Source organism: Glycine max, chromosome 3 (genome assembly GCF_000004515.6).
Source record: "Glycine max cultivar Williams 82 chromosome 3, Glycine_max_v4.0, whole genome shotgun sequence".
NCBI lineage: Eukaryota > Viridiplantae > Streptophyta > Magnoliopsida > Fabales > Fabaceae > Glycine > Glycine max.
The window spans coordinates 1740131-1766100 of NC_016090.4; the positions used below are offsets into that span (position 1 = coordinate 1740131).

The 25970-nt window shown below is 33.0% G+C and overlaps 2 protein-coding genes and 2 long non-coding RNA genes across 6 annotated transcripts; 3 read left to right on the forward strand and 1 right to left on the reverse strand.

Annotated features, from left to right (window-relative positions):
• Positions 1–988: 988 nt before the first annotated feature.
• LOC106798024 (uncharacterized) lies at positions 989–5845 on the forward strand. Its single transcript, XR_005890863.1, has 4 exons — positions 989–1405; positions 1492–1603; positions 2632–2737; positions 3791–5845. It is a non-coding gene; the product is annotated as an uncharacterized lncRNA (long non-coding RNA).
• Positions 5846–8774: 2929 nt separating this feature from the next.
• LOC100810553 (RING-H2 finger protein ATL39) lies at positions 8775–10804 on the forward strand. The gene is made up of 3 exons (XM_006576305.4): positions 8775–9424; positions 9786–9883; positions 10300–10804. Exons 1-3 carry the CDS (start codon positions 9272–9274, stop codon positions 10610–10612), a joined length of 564 nt encoding a protein of 187 aa, XP_006576368.1. The 5' UTR covers positions 8775–9271; the 3' UTR covers positions 10613–10804.
• A 1620-nt stretch (positions 10805–12424) lies between these two features.
• LOC100809481 (protein-ribulosamine 3-kinase, chloroplastic) lies at positions 12425–17472 on the forward strand. 2 transcript variants are annotated; one of them, XM_003521304.4, is made up of 9 exons: positions 12425–12690; positions 13112–13271; positions 13443–13533; positions 13629–13703; positions 13774–13862; positions 14056–14174; positions 14762–14902; positions 15451–15527; positions 17210–17472. In XM_003521304.4, exons 1-9 carry the CDS (start codon positions 12591–12593, stop codon positions 17354–17356), a joined length of 999 nt encoding a protein of 332 aa, XP_003521352.1. In that variant the 5' UTR covers positions 12425–12590; the 3' UTR covers positions 17357–17472. The 2 variants fall into 2 exon arrangements, with proteins under 2 accessions (XP_003521352.1, XP_025983504.1); XM_026127719.2 differs by having other exon boundaries at positions 12524–12690; positions 14807–14902.
• A 2947-nt stretch (positions 17473–20419) lies between these two features.
• LOC121174641 (uncharacterized) lies at positions 20420–25960 on the reverse strand. 2 transcript variants are annotated; one of them, XR_005890865.1, is made up of 3 exons: positions 25629–25960; positions 24695–25332; positions 20420–24583 (listed from the first exon to the last, which is right to left on the reverse strand). It is a non-coding gene; the product is annotated as an uncharacterized lncRNA (long non-coding RNA). The 2 variants fall into 2 exon arrangements; XR_005890864.1 differs by having other exon boundaries at positions 24695–25367.
• Positions 25961–25970: the final 10 nt, after the last annotated feature.

Here is a 25970-nt window from a genome sequence, read left to right on the forward strand (position 1 = left end):
TTAATTCACAAAAATGAAAGTATTTACTATATAAAATCAAACTAAACATAAAAATATGTACAATTCCTACAAAAAGAATGATAAATTAGAGGAAAGATGTTAATTTCATGTCACTATTCAATACAAAAGTTAATCATATATAGAAATTATTTTAGTTAATTTTTTTTTACCCATAACATCAATGCGGAGTATCCACTACTTTCCGTAACAACTAATCTTTCTTAGAGAATCTGTTCAACCATTTTTAGTTAGATACTTTCTCCTAATCATGCTTTTTGCATCATATGATTTGAATCTAAAACATTGTTTAAGGGAACAAAATCCAATAGTATCACCCGGACCAACTATGATATTTCCTATTTTGTTTGATGCTCAATATTGTGACACAAAATTAAGAAATGAAATTAATATTTTAGATTTCATAAAAGTTGTGTAATTTCTAGATATATACGACATCATTTTTCTTTTATACTAATTATATTATATCTTATTTATACTTTTTAGCTTATTTTTTCACTTGATAATAAATATTTAAGGATATAATTAAAAACTTTAATGATGTTGTAAAATGATAATCAAAATAAAACAAGAACAATCTGCTAAAAGGTTAAACAAAATAGGATAGATGAGGGACATGGGGTAATTAAAATGACATTTTTTCTTCAGATTTCTTAATTAGCAATAATATATTTTATGAAAATAATTTTATTTTAATTGAGGAAATATATATACCAATATAGTGTATTTTAAAAGAATTTTTTGATAATTTTTTTTAATTTTTAAAGTATTAATATTTTATATTGTTGGCCAATAAAAAATGATGACAAATATAACTTTTTTTTTCATTTGTTATTACACTCAATTAAAAAAGAGTGTAATAAATATTATTGAATACCAACAAACAAAGCAATTGTTGTTGTGTCTTATTTGCAAATGCACGATATGTGCATCTAAATCTGAACGAATAGGAATCACCGACACCCCCACATCCAAATCCTTGTGCGAGACCCATATTTCACCAAAAACTATTCATTTAAAACAAGATGAAACAATGAAAGGAAAGAAACATTCATGCACTTACACTCATATAACGTCATTGCAGGCCACGTTGGTGTTCATGACAAGGCACAAACTCCTTATGATAAAAACCTCCTTCCTCTCATCCTATTTCACTCTTCACATTTCTTCTCCATTCCCTCTTCAAAAACTCCTTATGATAAAAACCTCCTTCCTCTCATCTTGTTTCACTCTTCACATTTCTTCTCCATCCCTTCTTCAATTTTCTCCTATGCTTTCTCATTTTTGCTCTTTGAAATGCATCATTTTGCTATTCTCTTTAATTCTTGTCCGTTTTCTTCTTCTTTTTTGCCATGACTCCACCAATAAAATTGCAATAACATTTCAAGTGATTACTCCCTTTCTCTTTTACTCTCTCTAATTTTGAAACTCTCTTTTAATTCTCTACATTGAAACTATCATTTTTTTTTGCAGAACTACAATATGTTTCGTTGGAAGCAATTCTCATTAAGAAATGAATCCTAACGTCATTGAGATTCCATCTATGATAAAGAACAATGCTTCCAATTCCATGAAGCAGAAAAAGGTATATCTCACTATCCTCTATTCTCACCTTACTATTTTTTTATAATTTAATTTTCTTTTTTTTCTCACAATTATTTTATTTATGTTGAGTACTAACCGATATTTTTTTGGTTTTAATTTGAGGTTTAGGGTGATAGTATTTTGGTTGATCAATTTGGTTCAATTGAATTTTTTGTTTGTTTTTAAAGGCTTTTTTTATGTGGTGGCATGCATTTTGTGGAGTTCGAGGTTGCTAGGTTTGTGTGCCATGAGCTTAATTTGTTGGTTTTGTGTTTATAGGTGTGAGATGAAAGTTGAGAAAATACTTTATTTAACACTATAGTGCATTTTAAAAGATTTTTGTATTTTTTTAAAAAAATTATGTATTATTAGTAGAAATTATTTATATTGTTAACCAATAAAAATCATGACAAATATATCATTTTTTCATTTGTTATTACGCTCAATTTAAAAAAAGAGTATAATAAATATTATTAAATACTAATAACTTGACTGTCAAACAAAGCAATCACTGTGTCTTATTGGCAAATGCAAGACACGTGCAGCTAAACCCGAACGCAAGAAAATGTGTCTCACCGACACACCTAAATCCTGAACGCAAGAAAATGTGTCTCACCGACACACCCAAATCCAAACCCCAATGGCAGACCCGTAAATTTCACCCAAAATCCTATCTATTTATAAAACAATATTAAACAAAGAGACAAAAGAAACGCTCACACACTTCAACTCAGATGACGTCGTTACACACCCTGTTGATGTTCATGACAAGGTGCAAATCCGTTACCATACAATCCTCGCTCCTCTTTTCCCCTTTCACTCTTCAACTTTTCCTTCAATTTTTTGTTACGCTTTCTCATTGTCGCTCCATGAATCACATTGTTTTGCTTTTCTCTCTAATTCTTCTTCTTTTTCATGACTCCACCTATCAACATGCAACAATATTTCAAGTGATTACTCCATTTCTCAAACTCTTTTCTAATTCGCTACATTGAACACAATGTCATTTTTTTGTTGTTTTTGCAATAGAGTGTGTTTCGAGGGAAACAATTCTCATTGGAAAATGGACCCTGACATCATTGATATTCCACCTCCAACGAAGAATAATGTTTCTAATTCCATGAAACAGAATGAGGTATATCTCACTTTCCTCTACCCTCACCTCACTATTTATTTTAAAATATATACTTTTCTCTTTTTTTTCTCACAATTATTTTATTTATGCTAAGTAATGACTGAATTTTAATTTTATTTTTTGGTTTTAATTTGAGGTTTAGGGGTGATCATGTTTTGGTTGATCAATTGGGTTTCAATTGATATTTTTTTAAAGGCTTCTTCTTCTTCTCTTTTTTTATGTCGTCGTGGCATGCAATTTGTGGAGTTTGAGTTGTTAGGTTTGCATGCTATCAACTTAAAATTGTTGGTTTTGTGTTTTTAGATGTGAGATGAAAGTTGAGAAAATACTTTATTTAACAATATATAGCAATATAGTGCATTTTAAAAGATTTTATTTATTTTTGTCAAATTTTAATTTTTTTTGTATTATTAGTATAAAATTTTTATATAGTTGACAATAGAAAATTATGGCAAATATATAACCTTTTCTTCATTTGTTATTACACTCAAATAAAAAAGAGTGTTATATATATTATTAAATATTAATAACTTGAACACTGAACAAAACAATCGTTTGTCTTATTGATGAATGCAAGACACGTGCAGCTAAACCTGAATGCAGGGGAACGTGACTCACTGAGACACCCACATCCAAACCCCAATGGTAGACTCATAAATTTCACCCAAAATCATGTCCATTTAGAAAAAAAAAGGATGAAACAAAGACAAAAGGAAACACTCATGCACTTACACTCACATCGCGTTGTTGTAGGCCATGCTAGTTTTCATGACAAGATGCAAATCCCTTAGGATAAAAACCTCCCTTGTCTCCTTTTCCTTCACTCTTGAGTCTTCACATTTCTTCTTTATTCTCCCTTCAATTTTCTCTTACACTCTCTCATTTTTGCTCATTGAAACACATTGATTCACAATTCTATCTTCTTGACTCCACCCATGGAACTGCAACAACATTTCAATTTATTACTCCCTTTCTTTTTCACTCTCTTCAATTCTCAAGCTCTCTTTTAATTCTTTGCATTGAAACATTGTCATATTTTTGTTGTTTTCATAGGAGTAAAGTGTGTTTCGATGGTAGCAATTCTCACTGGGAAATGTACCTTGACACCATTGAGATTCCACCTCTAGTGAAGCAAAATTCTTCCATTTCCATGAAGCAAAAAGAGGTATATTTCAGTATCTATCTCCTATCCTTATCTCAATGTTTTTTTAATTTAATTTTCTTTTTTTCATAATTATTTTATTTATGTGGAGTATTGACTGGTTTTTAATTTGAATTTTTTTTGGTTTTAATTTGAGGTTTGAGGGGTGATCTTGTTCTGGTTGATCAATTTGGGTTTTGTGTATGACTACATTGATATTCAATCTTCTCTAAATCCCCATCCAATGTATCGAAAAGTTCAAAAACTATAAAAAATGTAAAACCTCCCTCCTCCCCTTTCACTTTTTACGTTGCTTCTTCTTTCTCCCTTGAATTCTTTATTACGATTTCTCATTTTCTCTTTGGGAAACACACCATTTTTGTGATTCTCTTGGATTCTTGTTACTCTTCTTCGTTGTGAATGCACCCATCGAACCGCAACAACACTTCAAGTGATTACTTGCTTTCTTTTTCACTCTCTCCAATTCTCAAACTCTCTTTTAATTCTCTGCATTGAAACATTGTCTTTTTTTTTTTTTTTGTTTTCACAAAAGTAGAGTGTGTTTTGATGGATGTACTTCTTATCGAGAAATGAACCATAGCATCATTGAGATTCCACCTCAAACAAAGAATAATACTTCTAATTCCATGAAGCAGCAAAAAAAGAGATATGTCTCATTATCCTTTATACTCACCTCAATTTTTTTAAAATTTAATTTTCTCTTTTTTCTCACAATTTTTTTATTTATTTATGCTAAGTATTGACTGAATATATACTAAGTATAGACCAAATTAATTGTGAGAAAAAGGAAAGTTAAATTTTAAAAAATAATGAGATGAGTATAAAAGATAGTGAGATATACCTCTTTTTTTGTTTAATGGAATTAGAAGTATTATTCCTCATTAGAGGTGGAATTTCAATGATGGCAAGGTCTATTTCGTGATGAGAATTGCTTCCATGGAAACACATTCTACTCATATGAAAACAACATAAAAAAATGACAGTGTTTCAAAGCAGAGAATTAAAAGAGAGTTTGAAAATTGGAGAGAGTGAAAGAGGAAGCCAGTAATCTTGAAGTGTTGTTGTGGTTCAATGGGTGAAGTCATAACGAAGAAGAAGAACAAGAATGAAAGAGAATCACAAAATAGTATGTTTTCGAGAGGAAAAATGAGAATCATAATAGAGAATTGAAGGGAGAAAGAGGAAGCGATCCAATACACTCCCGAAGCCTGTTCCCACTGCGCCACCACCAACACCATCACCCTCACCTACTACCACCGCGGCGGCGTGCGGTGGCGCACCCCCCACCTGCTTTAACTCCGGCACGCTCTCCGCCCTCATCCGGTGCCCCTCCGGCGACACGAGCGGCCTCAACTTCAACCTCTACCTCTCCTCCCTGGAGGGAAACAAGTCCCAGGACGAGATCGACTTCGAGTTTCTCGGCCGCGACAGGAACATCGTACAAACAAACTACTTCTCCGAAGGTGTGGGAAACATGGAAAAGGTCCACGTTTTAGGGTTCGATGCTTCCGATGGGTTTCATGAGTATGGGATTGTGTGGGGGAGCGACGCGATCGAGTGGCGCGTGGATGGGAACCTGGTGAGAAGGCTATGTTTTTGTACGCTTCGATGTGGGATGCAAGTTGGGTTAATGAAGGGAAGTGGTGTGGGAAGTACTGTGGGACTGTTGTTGTTGAATGAGTCACTGCATTTTTTATTTGTAGTTGGAAATTTTACTGTATGTGTTGTTTCAGTGTAAATTTAACTGTGGATAAAAATAAAATGAATGTCAAAACAAGAGTCTTGATTTTTTGACAAAATTATTTTTGCTTCAAAGATACTCTTTTTTGTGAGTGACTATGAATCTTGTCATTTATGGTGTGCTTTTGGGGTTGTATTCTTTTGTTGTTGTGAGTGTTGAGTTTTTTTAATCTTGTTTTCCATAATGTATGCTTCCTTTATTGTTTCTTTTCCCTTACTCTAGTTCAGTATAGAGAGATCAGAGAGATGAATACAGTATCTTATTGCCTTGGGTTGCATTGCTTAGATAGACCACTTAGGATGTGTTGGAAACTAGTTTGCATCAATGCAAACAAGAATTCACACTTTCCAAAGAACAAAAATAGGAAGCAACATTTTACTTATCATTTATGTCATTCATGTATATGCCATTTTCCCGCATTCAAATGTGACTCAAATGTTTGGCGATTGGACACCCAAACTAAGATTTACTTAATTCTTATGGAAAGTTGCACCCCTTGTTTTGCAAACCTTTTTTTTCTAGTTGAGTTCAACACGACTTTCATCTAAAGTGAGGTTTGTTCCAAAACTACTATTCTCTTGCTTTTCTGGTTAAACGTAGAAACCTCCAAACTTGAATCAAATTGCATTAACTTTTAAATAAACTTAAGTTTACACAATAAGTGTCAACCAAACTTCATTTTTTTATCTACATCTAGAGCATGTTTGCTTTGTCGTTTCAAATGTGGTGGCACGAAGTCCAACACTTCCTGGAAACAGACGCACCTAGAAGTTCTGCTTGTTTGCTTCTTAAGGATGTAATGGATTTATCTACACCCTGCTCTATTTATTTGTGGGTTGGGCTTTAGCCTTCCTTTGCAACAAAAAATAAAAAGGCCATGTGATTGAAAACACAAGGGCGCGTTTGATTCTTGATGTGAGACTGCACAGTATACAAAACTGGGATTTGAATGTGAGTAATGATTAAAGAAATTAATTTTTATTGTTAACAATAAAATCAACAATTGACATTTCAATACATCGATAATTTATCATGTATATACAGGTAACATTGCCGGTTGATTTTATATTAAATGACTTAAACTACTCATTTTATAGGAACTGTTAAGACCAGAATCCAAGAAATTGAGCTATTGTACAACATTTTGGGTTGCTTGTTATCTGGAAGTCCACTTATAGCACAAACAATTTTGGAGGTGATATACTGCGTAGGTGGTACATGTTATTGAAATTATTCTTCATATTTTAAGAAATTAAACACGTCCTAATTGACAAGATCTCAGTGATGAAATGGAAATTTTACACAATGCTAAATTGAAACAGAGGGCAATTCCAAGTTTCATATTATTATGTATACTAGTAGTACTTATTTATACTGACCTTTAATGCGTTGATATATATCAAGGGTCTACTAGTTTTCTTGGTAATTTCTACATTTTTATTCTAGTTTCGTTTCCCCTGATGATGATCAGGTTCTCAAATTTAATTTATCATGGCTCGTCTGAATGGTTATTTGATATTGAGAGATTGCTTGGAGAAATATTCATTAACAAGTCTACATTAATTAGTCAGTCATCACCGTAATTAAGCACAAGCTGATGGACATTGGCTTGTACCATTTTTCTCATCTAGCTTGAAAGCAACATGCTTGTATTTTCTTTCCGGTCAAGCATAATTAAAGCCACCAAGAAGGACCTTGATGATCATACATGCTGAATAACCTTCATGCAAGGGCATTAGGGCAGCTTTATCATAAGTAGGGATTGGATGGCAATTAATTAGGTAGGAAAATGTTTTTTTTTTTATACAATTAAAGTGGGACAAGTTTTATTGTTTTCTTTGATTTTGAGAGATATTTTTGAACTAGGTCTATACAAGTGAAAAAGGTTGGGATAATTGTATAATATCAAATGTTGAAGTTGGACAATATTTAGGCAAATGATTTAACTTCTTTCCCCCTCTAAGCATATTGACAAATTAATTAATGGCTATCACATTTTCATTATCATAATTGAAGTAATTTGAACCAAATGATTTAGCAGAATGGTTAAGGCAAACGTTTTTTTCTCTATAAATAAAATGGCCCTCAAAGGGGCTAGCAGGTTATGGTGACTGGTTACCTAAGTATGGAGAATGCTAACAAAAGAAGGGTAACTTGGGAAAACACGTCTGTTTTGCTTGGCCTGGCCATAACATGTTTACATTCTGATTATTAGTTAAATTGATTTAAACGATAATTTATGACAGTTTACTACAAATATGAAAAATATTTGCCGTTAATCAGATTTGGCTAACTTTTGCTAATTAGCTAAATCAATTCAACGAATGGTCAATCAGATGCGCAAACCAAAAAGGGGTATTTTCCCCCATCTCTTTATGATTTTGATTAATTACTTGGACATGAATTCTCTGTTTTTCACACAATACTTTTTTTGTGAATAATCTCCCACGTAAACAAAAATGTGTTGATATGAGAAGGACCAAACTATGGTTTTGTACAGCTCCTATTGTGCATGCAACTTTTCCTTCCTGATAACTTTTTTGTGCGTGTGAAACACGTTATTTTATCTTAATGGGATTGCTACTTTCAAATTCAGATACTTTCATGAAATCGCAAGAGTTATATCCTTATAGTGTGTGCATTGGATAAAGGCATAAAGCTAAGTAGAATTCCTATTTTTTATTTATGGGATGTTAAGCTGTTAGCGTTATTTTATCTTATACCTCTTTTGTTGTATGTTTTAGCCAATGCTTTAATGATGACTTGAAACAATTATGTACTTAACAATTCAAATACAATCGAATAATTTATATTTACGAGTTCCATTTTTCAAAGTTGGAAAATAACAAGTTAGCTGATCTTTTGACTTGAAGCTTGAAGAAAACAATGCAAAACTTTCTAACACCATTTTATTATTATTATTATTCGCACTTTTGTGGGTGACAAAACCGCAAGCAAAATGGCATCACGGCAATTCTTGAACAGTCGAACTTATCCTAAAGTAGCCAGACCAGGGGAAATGGAGAGAGAAAGACAGAGAAAGAGACTTGCAATTTGTAAAACAAAGTAATTTCGAGAGTTGTCAGAATCTCAACCTTAAAAAACCTGATGGTGTACTTTCTGCACACCGTTGAGATCTATATTTGCTGCCAAAAACCATAAGATTCGACACCCACCTCTCAAGGCCTCAACCCTTCGATTTTGTCGTTAGTTGGTCAAATCATGTCGTGGACTCCACCAAGAATATGATTCCAATAAACAACAGAATGAAAAAAAAAACGAACGTTCTTCTTCCACAACTCTCCTCTCTCTCTCTTCCCCACCATCCACATATTTTCCCTTTGAGTCAGACCAAAGCCACTTGGATTCCATAAAAATTTAAAAAATTGTATTTTTACTATTTTTTCTGAAAGAGTTCTCATTTGGGTGTCTATTATTTTTTCTATTTTCCTTATTTATCTCTTGGAAACTTGTGGGTTAGGTATTTATGTGATATTTGGGTTCACTCTGCTCTCATGTTTTATATGTGAGGTGGGTGTCATGTTTTGGTTCTTCTGATTGTCTTCTTTGTTTTAGCTTCTTCTGGGGTTTGTGGCCTGGTCTTGGAAATTGGTTTTGTGAAGTGGGTACAATGGGTATCGATACCAATTTGGTGACCACTGTCATTGGCTTTGGTTTGAGTGCAACTTTCATTGTTTTTGTTTGCGCAAGAATAATTTGTGGAAGACTACGAGAGCGAACACGGACTATATATGAAATTGAAGCAATAACAGATATAGAACGGGTAATTAATTAATTTCAGCTGTGACTTCCCCTTCTTCATGTGTGTTGATTTTGCTAGTTACTATGATTAGAGCTAGGTAAGGAATAAGCTCTAATTTGGTGTTCTTATTTTTGTAGTTAATTCGAGGAATAATGATAGATGCAACTTTTTGTTAGATACTTAAATATGTGATGAATTTTTTTAAATATATACCTGGTGAAATTTTTTCAATCAGATGAAGAAATGGATGCTTGGTACTATTAATTAGCATGTATACTGCCCCTTAAAGTAATTTTTGTTGCCTAGAACTTTTTACTTTGTGCCTGTGTTCTGTTCATGTTGGGTGCTTCAGATTTTAAGTTTTGCATTGTTTACTTGACAGGCAGAATATCATGGTAATGACCCTGCGCCTGCTTTTGTTGCTGCAATCCCCACTTTGAATTTCAACCATGAAGCCTTCAGTTCAATTGAAACTACACAGTTAAGTCTAGTTTCTGGTCTTTATTCTCTAATTCGTAGGTCACAGACAATGTTCTTCCTTTCTTTATTTTTATATAAGACATGCTTTTTAGCCACTGAAAATATTTCAAAATGTTAATTTTAGTCTTTATATAAATATAATACATCTTTAGTCTTCATATTCTGATAAAAACATGTGTTTTTAGTACTTAATAACTACATCGCTTTTGGTAAATGTGTATTAAATTTTTATAGCGACTAAAATTAATATTTTAAAATATTTTGAAGGATAAAATGTGCTTTATCTTTATTTTATAAAACCTTATTTGAAACAGACATCTACTTAATGGACATGATTTAGTTTCTTTTTGCTTATATTTCAGTTTGAAAGGAGTATGGGTCAATATGTTGATATATTATTCAGTTTGCTTTTACAGGTGTGTGATATGCTTGGCAGAGTACAAAGAAAAAGAGCTATTGCGAATCATACCTAAATGTGGCCACACATTTCACCTTTCTTGCATTGATATGTGGCTGAGAAAACAGTCCACATGTCCAGTGTGTCGTTTGTCACTGCAGAATGCTCTTGAAACAAAACATGTGAGGCATGCAACGTTTACCATCAGGCATTCTCTTGATGAGTCCAATACTGCAGAAAGGAACACAGATAGTGATCAGAGGCTAGTTGAACTTGATTCTAGTAACGACTCCCAACAACCAACTTTGGGAGAACCAGAAGCTAGACAGTGATGTAAGAAAGCTAATTGAAGGAGTTGTTGTAGTGTGTGTGCCTAATCTGTGTATGTAAAGGAACATTGCTAGTAACTAACTCCCTATAAATACTAACAACACATTTTGATATTTTTTTGCTCTTCTAGGAATCAAACACAAGTATTAAAAAATTCATAACAATTTGATCATACATTTAACTTAACCAATCAACTGATTTAGTCTGTCTTGCTATACTTATGTGAATTTTATTTTAGTCTCACTAAATAATCATGGACTATTTTCAATATATTAAGTAAGACCCATATAAAATTTATTCAATGATAAAAAAGTGTTTTTTTAGAGGATAATTAAAAATAAAGTGTTAGAGTGTTTTATTGGTATTTTGATGCTTTAAATAGTTTCAATTCAAATTCTTTGTTCGTTTTATGGCCTTTTCCTCTAGAATAAAACGGGGGATGCCTACAATGATTTCTTCCTTTTAGAGAGACTAAATAAATAACATAAAAAATATTTTTACACCAATATTTGTTTTTTTAACTTTTTATCTCGTTATTTTTTTAATATTTTTATCCTATCTCCTTTCTCTTTGTTTCCTTCCTCCCAACAAACAATGAGTTGATTAAATTAAATAGTTGATCAACTTTCAACTTCCAATATCTAGCTAATTTTAGCTAATTTATCCACTATTATGTATTACGTACCACCAGCTGATTACCGTTGACTATGGCATCCTTATCGTTACTTACTTGGGCGAGCACACTAACATCATAAATACACGTTAAAGATTAGCAATGATTTATGTTTCTTGCACAATTATTTTTCAACAGCCACTTTTCTAAATTAATGCTACTTGACAGGAATGGATCAAGAAAGTTTTCAAGGATGGATAAATGAATAATATAATCGTTGGAAATTAAAGTAAATATTCAAATACTTATATATTAATTGAAAAAAATATTCAATAAATTTATCTTAAAAATGATAAGTAAACTCACCTTATATTTCCAAATGCACAATTTTCAAATTCCATTTCCCATATTGTATTTGCTCTATGTTTCATCGTGTTTCTCGACACATATATACGACTTTATTTTATGATATTTATAGGAATACACTGATATATTTCAGTTGTCGCATAAGTTATTGGTGATATGAGTGGGGATGCAAGTGGACAATTTGCAAAATATCCCGTAAAACACAATAGTTTATAACTATATATCCTGCTGATAAAAAAAAAAGAGTTTATAACTATATATCCTTTTCTTTTCAATTAATATATATATTAATCTCAATTGTAAAATAAGTTCCAACTACACGACACGAGTCCACAACAATGACCTTGACAATGGTTTTAGGGTTATGATTCATGTTGAAAGTTATATTCGTCAAGAATTGCTATTTTTTTTATCAATACTTTTTTATTATTACATAAGTATTTATAAGTTATCCATTGATAAAGATTAGGCTTAAACACTTTTTTCCTATATGCTATATGATTTTTTTTCTTTATTTTAATCCTTATATATTTTGTTTGTTTCAGTTTATTCTTGTATATTATTGTTTTTAGTTTCTATAAAACTTTAATTATTTTATATAATTCTCTTTTATATTAGAATATTTTATTTTGATTTTTTTATTTATGCTGTATTGATATTCAAGGATTTTAAAATACAATCAATTTTAAAATATAATATGAGTATATATTTTTAATAATTTATTAAGTTTTATATTCTGAACACTGAACAGAAAATGTTTTCCCTTTTTTTCAAAAACTAAAATAAATATTTACCATATTATTCTATAAAACAAAGTGTATGCTATAAATTTTTTGTTACATTGTTCAATCCTACCAATAAAAGAAAAATACTAATTTTCTTATGGTAGTAATGCAAAAAAAAAAAGTGATGCATAAAGCATAATCAAGGAGCGGAGTGTGTGATTGGTTGTAGTGTTATGTTACTGTTACTAAAGGCAAGAAGAAAAAGGGAGGAAGTGGATGACGAGTGCACACGTGGGAGCCATGTCTAGTTCTACATGCTTCCCTTCACTTCCTCGACTTCTTCGACCTTCTTTCACCAAAACCAAATCATCACCTAGTAAGTTAACTAGTTACTCATAATTCAATTCTAGTTTTATGTGCTCAGTTCCACTTGTCCTGGAATACAGTACGAGGTTTTTTTGAGACACTGCCAATCATCACTTAACACAATTTTAAGGAATGTCAATGTATTTGTAATTTGTGATAACTTTGTTAATTGCCCTTTTGAAATTGTTTTTGTGATAACTTTGTTTATTGCCCTTTGTTAGATTTTAGTTCTTGTTCTTATTGTTATGATTTTTGTGAAAAGGGTATTCGGAGACTAATGAAAACTCAGTTTAACAAATTATAATGACTGTGTGGCAGCTTTTGTGCTATGACTTTGCAAAATTTGTACCCTGGTTCGAGTAATTTAATGCCATTGAGATATATCTTGATGAAAGATAACAGTGGTTTCTAAGCTTATTGTTCTTTATCAGAGTTCAGCATGAGCATGAGCAAGGATCCGGTTCGTGAGTGGATTCTTTCTGATGGGAAAGCTACGGAGATAACCAAAATTAGCCCTGTTGGTGGGGGTTGTATCAATCTTGCTAGTCGCTACGACACCGATGCTGGTTCATTCTTTGTTAAAACAAACAGGTATAGCACATGGGAGATGGGACCTTCTGTTTTTGGTTTCGTGGATGAGGTTTGCCTCAGGATTGAATTTTTCATTTTGAATGTGTTGCATTGTTTCAATTTTATTAAAGCAAAAGCTTTATATTATACATGACAAGTTCTATGTTGTTGAAAGTTGAAACTCTATATCAGGAGTATTGGACCATCCATGTTTGAAGCTGAGGCTCTTGGTTTAGGAGCTATGTATGAAACCGGGACTATCCGTGTACCTAAGCCCTATAAGGTGAGAATGTTTAACATTAGTGTTGTGAGAGATACTATTTACTAGTTATATCATGGTGGAGGGAACTTGAGTTGACTTGTTGCTAGGAGTTGTAGGTTGGACCGCTACCTACTGGTGGTTCTTTCATCATTATGGAATTCATACAATTTGGTGCATCTAGAGGCTATCAGGTGAGATACCTAGCAATTGCTTCTGATTAGGAAAATGTATGCACCTTAATTGTAATCTATTGCTTCCCAGTCTGATCTAGGGAGGAAGCTTGCTGAAATGCATAAAGCTGGAAAATCTAGTAAAGGCTTTGGTTTCGATGTTGATAACACCATTGGCAGGTTTAATGCACCTTCATCATGAAAGTTATCATTGTTGTTGTAATTGTTATTGTTATCATTTATCATGAGTTCTTGACTCTTTCTTCTTTCCGTTTTACCTAGGCATGTGCTACTTGTCAGGATATATCAGCTATCATCTTTTGTTTGTTTGTTCGAATTAGTTTCTAATTACGTTATGTATATTATGCTGTAGCACTCCACAAGTAAACACCTGGTCATCAGATTGGGTTCAATTTTATGGAGAGCATAGATTGGGTTACCAGTTGAAGTTGGCATTAGACCAGTATGGTGACAGAACTATTTATGACAAAGGTAATTTTGTTCTGCTACTACTGTTCTTTCTTCCCGTTAATTAATTCTAGCTGTACATCACATTTTTGTTGATGGCATATTGAATAAAATAAGCAGGTCAGTAGAACTTGAACTCACAGACAGATTGGATACATGAATGAGTACATTAAGTTCATTGATGTAGTGAGAATAGGAAGCTATTCTTTTCTAGTGGATAGTTGTATATATTTTGATCTTTCATTTAGTGACAATTTCCTGTTTTCACATTCTTCTTGGTGGAGTAACCATAGAACAAGTGTCTTCAAGAGTCTTACTGGAGGTAAGAATGCAGTACCTTTAGGGAATAAATTATTAAGGCATTCTAAATATTTCATTTAGTTTGGAATCTAAATATCAAGTAAGTATTATATATATATATATATATCATAGAAACATTACATAAGAAACTAAGTACCACTGAGCACTATTAGCTATGTCACTCAAACTTGCCATTTTTTCATTATCTTTGTTACAATTTTGATTCTTTATAAAGTATTGACATATAATGTTCTGTTTTTATTAAAACTCCCAAAATGTCTCCATATATATCTACTTGAGTTGTTCTGCAGGACAGAGACTGGTGAAAAGCATGGCACCCTTGTTTGCCAATGTAGTGATAGAACCATGCTTACTACACGGAGACCTCTGGAGTGGAAACATCAGTTCTGACAAAAATGGAGAGCCTGTCATATTGGACCCTGCATGTTATTGTAAGTCAAGCATTTGCAACAAAGTGTTATATGGAAGATAAAGTTTGGAACCAGATAAACAGTTGAAATTTGTGTCACAGAATAATTTAACACACAAAAATACAAAGGAAAAGTAAAAGGAACTAGTTCAAATTCGGAAAATTGTGACTTTTGATTTATGTGATTCACTATTTAATTGCTTGCCAAAATAAAATAGTCAATAGAAATGCTTAAACTTGAAGAGTAGACTTCTAAGTGGGTTGTAAATTGTAATGTTTCTTGATAACTTTTGTAGCCACTTTTTTTTTTACTGTGCCCATGGCTAACAATTTTAATGTAATTTGATATTTTATCAGACACATTTTGAAGGACCTCTAATTGAGCTAAGAATAGTAGGAAGCACAACTCAATTAAGTTGCATCCCCAGAATAATTAGGTGCAAGTTAGGTTCTCTAAATTTTTCCATAGTGGAGTTAGCGCAAATATGTGAATGTGAGACTGCAATAATCATACAAGCTTTGAAGAAAAAATTTGGCTGACAATTGTGGCACTGTTGTTTTATTCTGTAGATGGACACAGTGAAGCAGAATTTGGTATGTCTTGGTGTGCTGGCTTTGGAGGATCATTCTATAATTCTTATTTTGAGGTAATACTGTTTGCTGACATATGATATAAAGGATTCATAATTATCTTAACACCACATTTTCTCCCTTCGTGGGTTTCTTTCTCTTTTTGTTGTTTATTTCTTTTGGAAAGTATGTAAATAGTCTCTAGGTTCTTTGAATATAGGCTAATCGTAATAATGTAATTTTGGTAATAATTTTGGTAATAAGGATGTGTGTGATTCTTGTAATTGTTACATGGACTCGATATAATAGAGCTTCCACTTTGTATTTCAAAAACACAGAATTAATCAGATGCCTCTTGTAGTCTTGTTTACTCTCTTAGTCTGACAAGAGGCAACCCTAATTCGTGTCTGCCCGGTGAACTCAGTGTCCACCAATGAAATTTATTTTCCAGTAATTGTGTTTTCACTCCATTTCTGGCTCTCCTCATCGGTGTCTGAATGTTGATACCATGGTTGTCAAACTCTAGAGTCAACTCGTAGACTCTTACGAGTTTAAGAGTTTACTTCAGTCCCGCGAGTTGACTCGGAAGCAAACTCGCTTTTGAGCAAACTCGGAGCAAACTCGTGGACTCGAGTGGACTCGTGTAAACTCGTAAGAGTCTACGAGTTGACTCTAGAGTTTGACAACCATGCATAAGTGTTCAAAATTAAAACATTTAAATAATTAAAAAAAACACAAATGTCTTCAAAGAAGCATGTTCAATCCTCTAATAGGATCATCTCCATGAATATCATCACTTTCATCATCATCTCCATCTCCATCATCATCATCAAGGTCTTCCTCAGATTGTGCATCATCATTAGGTTCCACAAAAATTAAATTATCTAGATCAAAAGCTTAAAATAGATATCAAATATGCTATATTAGAAATAGTTAAAACTTAAAATAATACACAAACAAATTTTAAATATGAGAAAGTTCAGAAATTATACCTTTTCTTGGTGTTATTAAAGTTTCATTTTATCTTCTCTTTTGCATTTTCCATCTCCTCACATATGAAAAGTATAATTCTATTGAATTTCAGTAACAAGTTTGATCCAACTCCAACATTGTAGGGTCAGTTGTTGTGTTTTGTAATAGACTAATATGAAGTATGAACTATGAACTATGAACTTATTGTCATCTGTTTGCAAATTGGTGCATTTTGAATATATTTACTTATTATCCATATATTTTTTTTTATGAAGTAGACTCTTACGAGTCTACGAGTCGACTCTACGAGTTGACTCATAGAAGCTCTCACGAGTCTGCGTAGACTCTCGATATTGATAACCTTGGTTGATACTTGATACTCTTACAACCTTAGTTGGGTATGCCATTTGTAAGTTCAATCAAAATTTTATCTCATGGTAAACTGACCCTGATATATGTTTTTTTTATCTGTATTTGTTGATGTAAGATCAAATTATATTAAAAAAAATAAATAATGCTTCCAGCAATCTTCTCAGTCCAATCAATTTCCGTTGTGTTAATTAAGATCTATCAAAGTTATTGATGTCATTTATAGTGCATTTTTTGGAAAACATTCTACCTCAATGAGGTGAATATTTGTTTGGCTTTCTCAATATCCTTTTTAAACTTGTTTATAGCCGGATATGATTGCCTTATTTCAAAGAAACACAATCTTGGTATTGAATTGCCATGTGAAATGTCAGTTTCATACAATCATTTTCTGATAATAATTTCAAATGATCTGCAGGTGATGCCTAAGCTACCAGGCTTTGAGGAGAGGAGAGACCTTTATATGCTGTATCACTATTTAAATCATTACAATCTCTTTGGTTCTGGATACCGATCTTCCGCCATGTCTATAATCGATGATTATCTTGCAATTTTAAAAGCTTAGGATTGCGTGCTTTATCGTCAAGCTTGTACATGCATGAGGTTCTTTTCCTGTACATTGAACTACTTATATTTCCCTAATCAGCTCATTCAATGAAATGGAGGTGTTATTGATACCAATGCACAAGTTATTTTGTTTCCTCAAGCGAGATTAGTTCTATCTTGTTTCGTTCAATTTCCCTTCTTTTTGATAGTGAAGAAAACTTGAGGGTTGAATCAAGTTACCACTAACAACTTAGGCAAAATTTTAGGTAGAAATGAGTTAGCCTAAAATATAAACCAGAAACCAAAAGACAGCATCAGAAAACATTCAGACTGCTATTCAAACTCATACATTTAAATGTACCTTGTAAAGTCTTAATGAGCATAAGAAACGGTAAACCGAAAAAAGTACTTAAATTGGTTTTAAAGTTTAATACAGGATTATCTGCCCTAGATATTTTCTGCTGCAATTTTTTCATTATTTATTGTTCAAATTATATAACAAATCCACATTTTTTAACTGGAAACCATCATGCATTTGATCTTGACAAGACGACAACCATATTTAGAGTCCAGTAGCACATGGTGTTAGTAGAATGAAAATATAAGAAAATAAATTTTAGTAACTGTTTAACTATTTTTATTATTATTTGAATCAAAAAAAAATTATTATTATTATTTTCAAGTCCCATTATATGCAACAAAATTAAGGCTATGTTCGATAAAAATAATTGAAAAATTGACTGGAGACAAGAGAATTAACTAATAACTTAAAGTTGTTAGTTATAAATTATTAATCTAAGTATTGGGTAAAATTATCTCTGATAAACACGGAAACATAATATAAATGCAGTAAAAAAAGAACATAGTTGTTAAAGTTCGGCCAGACATCTGAAAGATCTTCTTAAAAATCAGTTCATACGGAGATGACTTACTTAGTTATATAAGCACTTACCATGTTCGTTAACCACCCAATGTGGATTAGCAACACGCCCCCTCAAGGTCGTCACCACAAAGCGAGGACTAGTGGCAATATCCACACCACCGGGTAGAACCTGCTCTGATACCATATTAAAGTTCGGTCAGGCATCCGAAAGGTCCTCTTAAAAATCAGTTCATAAGGGAGTGGCCTACCCAACCATATAATCACTTACTATGCTTGTTTGTTTTGGATGCCATGCTCTAGGCAGGTAGCCTTGATGAGTGTGAGGGAAGGTGTTGTGATGGGACATGTTGATAAACTATATAAGTGGGAAGTAATCTTCACTTTACAAGCCAGTTTTGTAGGATTGAGCTAAGCTCATGAAAAACCCTCTTTCTAACAATAATATAAATATGAACATTTTTATATAGATTTTTATTTAACTTTATTAATGATTTTTTAAGATAATTATAATTATAATTAAAAAAATTAATTAATTTTAAACTCATAACTTTTTATTTAAAGATAAATTATTGTTATTATATTTTTCATTTTTTTCATATTGTGCATTCTACTATTAATTTTATATCTTAAAATATTCTTAACAAAGTTTAAAAAATAAAATTAACATATGCTTAAGTAGACATCAAATTTTTATCATGTTGGTTAACATACTAATATCATTGTGTATTAGTATATACTAATCTAGTATCAATATTTTAAAGTATAATATTAAAATAATACAATATATAATATAAATATTAATGGATAAAATAAAATAGTGTAATATAAAAAATATCTAAAAATAATAATAAAAGTAAAAATGGAGGAATAAAACCTTTTCTTATGTAAAAAATATATTATAAAATTAAAATATAAAAGTTAGAAATATGTAGTCAAGGAAACTTTTCAAATAGTTAAAAAAAGCTAGAAATTGTCTAACTTACTCTAAATGAAATCAGCGATGACTTCGAATAAGATAAAATTCTCAATGCAAAAATACAAAAAAAAATCGACAAATCATAAGAAAACTCTATTCTCTTTTTAGCCTTCCACAGCTTCAAGCAACACCATTGAGCAAATTCTGTAGAAAAGTCAACGAAAAGAAGAAAAAAAAGATAAGAAGGGAGAATAGAAAAAAAAAATGTAATATTTATCTGTACCATGCGCAGCGGCGCCTGTATATCTGCATTTCTATTGGATTATACTGTATATGAGTTAAAAAGAAAAAACAAAAACTTTATCGTATATTTATTTTATTATTGGAAAAACGATTCTTATATTTCTTTAAAAAAACACATTTCAAGTTTTTTGAAATAAAATTAAAGGAAGTAGAGAAAACAGAATGATATTTAAGTAATACTGATTTATTTAAGAAAAAGTTAAGAAAATAGTGAAATAGTTTGAAATCTTAAATTTAAAAAGATATTATTCTTTCTAAATAAAAATAGTTAGTTTAGGATATTGATGCTTAAAAGGGTTACAAAATTTACTTTATCCAATATAATCATTAACAAATATGAATATAATAGCAGTTGCTTAAAATAAAGAAGGAATGAAAGAAAAATTTTAAGAGATATGAAAAGAAAACAAAAACAAATTTATAACTATCAAAGCATATTAATTAGTAGTTAATACATACAAATCTAAAAGTATGAAAATAAGGAAACAATACAAACAAAATTATATTTAGAAAAAAAAAACTGTATGAGTGGCGAGTGATTAGTGGATGATTAGAAGTGATTATAGTTTTAATTGAGGGATAAAATAATAAAATGAACATGTAAACCAAGATTTGTTCAAAATATTGTATTCCTCATCTGGACATGACTTGTTTTATTTTGGTTTAATCATGGGAAGGTTTTTGAGTGTGTTTTTCAAGATAAAATGGTCTAGAAAAGAAGAGATAAGAGCTGTTACTAAAAGTGGTATCCCTTTATCTATTGTTATAGATTATAGATATATTCATGAACATACATGCACATGGATTTAACCGTTGATAACCAGATATTTAAATCCTCATAACTAAACTGCTGAGTTCCATTTGGAGGATAGAAAATTTCATCAATCTGTCCTGCTTCAGCCCCAGAAATGCCATGTTCTTTTCCATTTGATGGTGGAAGAGGAATGGGAAGAGATGGGTGAAATCGTTGGCACATGTCATTGGCTAACAGAGTTGAAAAATCCATTTCACTTTGCACAGCAAGATCATTCACACAGTAAACATGTGTGTCCTCATTGAAAACTTTTCCATCAGTAGTATTTTCAGCACATGTCTCCCCCGACTTGCCATTACCATTGTTCATAAATTCACCAGAGCTGGATGTATAACGTGCAAGACCAAGCAGTTCGCACAGTAGACACAATTGGTTTTGCCCAGTTGCTGTCTGATCACTTGAACTTAAAATTGAGAATTCAAACAATGGGTTGCATAAAGAATGCAGATGCATGCAATTACAGATCTTAATGTGACGGTTGTGCAATTGGCGCCTTTTCCTGTTATCATTGTCAGTCCGAGAAACATGCTGTGATCCCGAATTCAAATCAGATGAATGTATATTGCTGTGCTGTTGAATTGGATTAGCTTGTTTCAAAGATTACTGAAATAGATAAATATACAGATAGGTCATGATTCAAATACAACATGATAATGCTGAGACAATATAAATAGTGGAGACAACTTATATTATGTTGTAACAATTACTAGGGCAACAACAACAAAAAAAAAAGAATGAGAGTTTAGAGAGTATGCTTCTGTTATTGAGTATTGAATGACAACAAAGAAAAGGAGAAAACTCTTTCAAAAGTTTCCCCTTCAAAAAATTCTACAACTTTGGACCCATTTGCTAAAGTAACAAGATGAGGAAATTTAGGTGGAAAGATAGATGAGAACAAAGAGTTATTGCCAGAAATGTGATCAGAGGCACCTAGGCACCTGAGTCAATTATCCATGGATTTTGACCTTTCACAGATTGAGAAATACAAGTTGTTGAGACACTTGGCCCCGAAGAAGATTGGGCTTGATTGATGGATTTTAGTCTCAGATAGTCTTGATACTCCTCATCAGAAAATTTGGATTCCGATTTTTCAAATTTGGTGACAGGTGCAACGCTGTCAGGATAACCGTGCAAGGTATAACACTTTTCTTGAATATGACCAGGCTTTTTGCAATATGTACATTGAGGATGTCCACCTCTACTACTGTGTCCTCCTTTATTTCCTCGACCTCCTCTTTCACGAGATGCTACCATGGCTAATGTTTCAGTAGGTGCTGCTGAAGTTTCAAAGGCTATAACTGAGTTTTCACCTCTCACCAAGGTAGGAACACCAAGAACCCTAGTTACTAGGCTGTCCATTGAAGGAACTTGCTCACCCGCCAGAATTTGGTCATGCACATGATCAAAATATGAGTAGAGTCCGCAAAATGACCACCACGAATAGCTTTTTGAGTCTTCTTTTCATTTCATCCACAAAGTCATGTATTAGGAACTTCTTTAATTCTTCAGCAGCAGCTTTGGCTTAGGCTGTGTTAGGTCATATTGTGGTTAGTCGGTTTGAGAAAAATGCACGGCTTGCTTTATCAAATAAACTCTGGATGTCATTAGCAAAAATATCTTGAGCATTTTTCCAGAAGGAACAAGTCTTGAAGGATCTGAGTATTTCCAACACATCAGGTTCTATTGATTGCCTTAAAACAACACACAGTTGGAAGTCAAATGTCTTCCACTGATTTCTATTCTTTGCTGGAATTTCGCTAGCTTCTTTCTCCAAATGATCATAGTGCCCTTGACCAAGGAATGATAACTCAACCGAGGCAGACCAAGATAGATAATTTTTCAAGTTAAGTTTTTGAGTAGTAATAGTGGGAGTTCCAGAAAGAGGAGAAGAGAGAGTGGAATTCGTAGATGTCATTTTGAGAAATCAAGGACGAGTATCTAGTAATAGACGCGTAGCACAAAACTTGAGGAAACAAACATAGACCAAGGGATGGAGGTGTACAGACCCACTGTACAAACAACACCAAAACAACGATCTGAGGAATGAAACAAAGTGGGGAGAGGCCGGTGACCAAAACCTAGGTGTCGCGTCGGAGCTCCGGTAATCGGAGATGGGCACGTGGGATGCATGTGCCTAAGAATGACATGTTGAGAAGTGGCACGTGGGATGCACTGAAAGAGACAACCCAGATCTGGGTGTCAGAGATAGGTGCTGTGGTGGTCGGCGGTGCTGGTGACGGTGGCCGGCGATAGAAAGAGAAGGAAGCACAAAGTAGGATCTTCCTGCTTTGATACCAACTTGAAATGTTTGAGTACGAAAATGTACACACAAAAAGGATCCTCAACCTTAGTTTGCTGAGGTAGGTAGGTAGGTGTGTGTGATAGTGAAAGAAAACTAAAGAATAAAAAAACAATGAATAGCTTAATCATGTGATTCGTGTCAATGATATGGAATTGCACTAATTCATCTATCTATAGTTAGGTTCAAAGTTATCTATGATTTATCATATGATATGAATTGTTGGCTACCCAATTCATATTGAATCATGTGATCCAAATCATGAATTGTAAGATTCTATAATCATGACAAGAAGCATAAATACCACCCTGCACTTGCCAACACCAGCTTCATACACCATTCCCATATTTTTTAGCGTGACAGATTAGGGAACCCAATGATCAACCATTGGGCTAGCCAACACATTGATGCATTGGGCTAAATTGACTTAGGTCACTTTGTATGGTGCCCCTCCTTCATATTTCAAGTACCAAATCAATATCCATATACATGGTGTATTGGATTTGGTGTAGCATTAGCATTAAAGAGCATTACCCAAATGAGAACCAAATATCAACCACCTATTTATGGACTCATCACTTCCAAATATATTCTCCCAAATTGTTGGCAGAGATCTCACCATAGGTGAAACCTCAAAACTCTTTCACTTCATATATAGGCAGGATGCTTGTCATACTGAAGATGAATCCAACCACTTCAACTGAATTCCCAATTATGTGTGGTAAGACCATGCAATTACAGAGTAGTATTCTCTGAGGAATCTGAAGCACTCATACTAAGTTTCATTTATTTTAAAGGCATTATCAACCCTGACCAAAATAGCTAGAAGTAATAGGTTGAATGATTTGTTGGCAGGGTGCAAATTCTCTTTGACCTACTTGATTAGTTATCTAAAATTTGATCCTAACTGATTAACTCAAGGATTATCATACATAGATACCAATAACAGCTAGTGGTGGGATTAAACTTTGTCATGAAATTTAAAGCTCGAGCTCTGAGGTTTTTATGATAGAGCTATCATTACCTGTAGAAAACACTAAAATCTACAATTTTGTAAAAGCAATGCCAATATGAGTCACTCAGTTGACGTTTGATTATGGGTTGGAAATTAAAAAAAAACCTTGCAACCTTGCAGAGTTTCAGTGTCAAAACTCAAATGTTTTAATACAGACTGTGTAGTAGAACTAACATAAAAAACAAGAATTTAACAGTAGAATTTTATCATCACTGCATGCTGTTGTTTACATTGTTAAGTTTCTTCTGATGTATCCAATGTAATCCCCTGGTTCTGGCTATACACAAGACAGAATGTTTTAATACAGACTGTGTAGTAGAACTAACATAAAAAACAAGAATTTGACAATAGAATTTTATCATCACTGCATGCTGTTCTTTACATTGTTAAGTTTCTTCTGATGTATCCAATGTAATCCCCTGGTTCTGGCTATACATAAGACAGCGTAATATGGATAGTGGTTTTAGTTGGGCTATATAAAGAACTCAGACTGAGAACAACAACTGCTATTCGAAAAGAGAAAACTGGACCTATACATTGCTAAAAAAATTAAGGAGAGAAACTAATAAAATTAAAGAGAGAAACTCATCTAGAGATGGGTAATGAAACCTAATATTGAATTGCATATATTCACTGACCTAAGCTTAACTAAAACATAAATATAAGATCCACATGTTGATATAACTTAATTGTCATTTTGTTCAATATTCTCCTAAACTCCTGATGGTACCAAGAGATCCAAAGCAAAACATGTGTGAGCTAGATAAAAGGAAACACTTCACACATTTTGAAAGATTAAAGCTTGAGACTTTCCTTTTTTGTTTTTGAGGCATCATTTCGAGGCCCACTGACTTCACTGTCAAATTTTTTGGCCAGTTTTTCTCTCTGTATTCACAGATTTGGATAGAATCTTGTCACATTTATCCGGCTACTTGAGTTTGTTGATGCTGATTTTCCATATTTCTTAGAAGGGCAGCAAGGTTGGATTCTTTCTTGTTTCCAAAATCCTTCAGCTCCTGCAAATTTAAAGCACCAAGGTGTACTCTTACTCTCTTAGACTCAAACTTGCAACAACAATACAAAGAATAGCATAAAGCAGGATACAAGTAACTTTAATATAGACAAACCTTGACTCGGAAGAACAAACCTTTCAACTTCCCTTTGCCTTTTATTTCCGTTCAGTTATTTTCCCTTCTGCATCATTTCACCAACGGCTTCTCTAGAGAGACATGGGTATCGGAGTAAATCAGATTTGATCACTCCAAGAGATATACATAAATCATGTAATGCCAATTATGTTGCTCACAAATCTATAATGCATCTCCTGTCCCCCTGAACTCAACCACTCAACCTTGAACATAATTGTGGAAGCAAAACACACACACACACAAACACAAGAATCATTGGAAGAATTTTTTTCAATTTAGAACTGTTATGGGGAATATCCCGGCCACACTACTTTAGACGACGTAAAGAATAAAACTCAATCACAATCATAAGTTGGCTAAATAGTAAACTTAAAGGATATCAGAGCACTCAACTACACGTGCACTCAAGGAAATGAACTCCAACAGATTTCCCTGCTGAAAATGTCTATATATAGAGGTCTCCTTTCACAAGTAATCCTCTTTTACATACATTCACCCCAAACTACTTCTGATTTGATCGTTGGAATCCCTGCAGGTGAACACCACCTTGGTCGAATCTCTTCGACCACCTCAATTCCGCCTTGCTGTTGATCCATTCTCCATTCTCTCTTATTCACCTCACAACAAGAACAAACCGAATAACCAATCACTCCTAGAACAAGGAAAAACAGTTAAATGGCTAAACTATTGTCTAAAAACTATAAATACTTTAATAACCAATCCCCCCTTTTAAAAAAATCTTCCCTTTAAGTAACCCCCTGAACATTTTTTTACCGGCCATCATAATTGAAACCCTTTTACCAACAGTTCAAGCTGATCAATGAAACTAAGTTACTGAAACTAGTTTTTTCACAATTAAGGAAATATACGCAGATAAAGGCAAAGCTAAATGGAAAAAGGCTAAACTGAACACCTTCTCGTGGCAAAGACAGAGAGTTTGCGGTGGAACAGACAAAGGGTCCATTCAATGACCCTCATCTTGTTGGTTGCGTTTTCCCTTGTCACTTGTGACTTTTGACAGCATAGAATTGATATCAACGTCGGTCGGTCGTAAACATAGTTTTAGATTGAGGCCTCAAGGTAAAGTTTTTACTCATCAAGACTACATGCAATAGCAACTGCAACTGCAACTGCAACTGCATGAGTGTCCCATTTTCTCTATATTTTTCTGCAGTATCAAGGATCACGAAACCGTAACCGAGGCCGATAGCAGTGACCATTTCATTGTATCTTTTTTGGTACAGTATCCGCTCAT

Coding starts and splice junctions, on each gene's coding strand:
- LOC100810553 (XM_006576305.4), top strand. CDS start 9,272: ATGGGTATCGATACCAATTTGGTGACCACTGTCATTGGCTTTGGTTTG. Junction 9,425..9,785: donor CAATAACAGATATAGAACGG/GTAATTAATTAA, acceptor TTTACTTGACAG/GCAGAATATCATGGTAATGA. Junction 9,884..10,299: donor AGTTCAATTGAAACTACACA/GTTAAGTCTAGT, acceptor TTGCTTTTACAG/GTGTGTGATATGCTTGGCAG.
- LOC100809481 (XM_003521304.4), top strand. CDS start 12,591: ATGACGAGTGCACACGTGGGAGCCATGTCTAGTTCTACATGCTTCCCT. Junction 12,691..13,111: donor CAAAACCAAATCATCACCTA/GTAAGTTAACTA, acceptor GTTCTTTATCAG/AGTTCAGCATGAGCATGAGC. Junction 15,528..17,209: donor TCTATAATTCTTATTTTGAG/GTAATACTGTTT, acceptor AATGATCTGCAG/GTGATGCCTAAGCTACCAGG.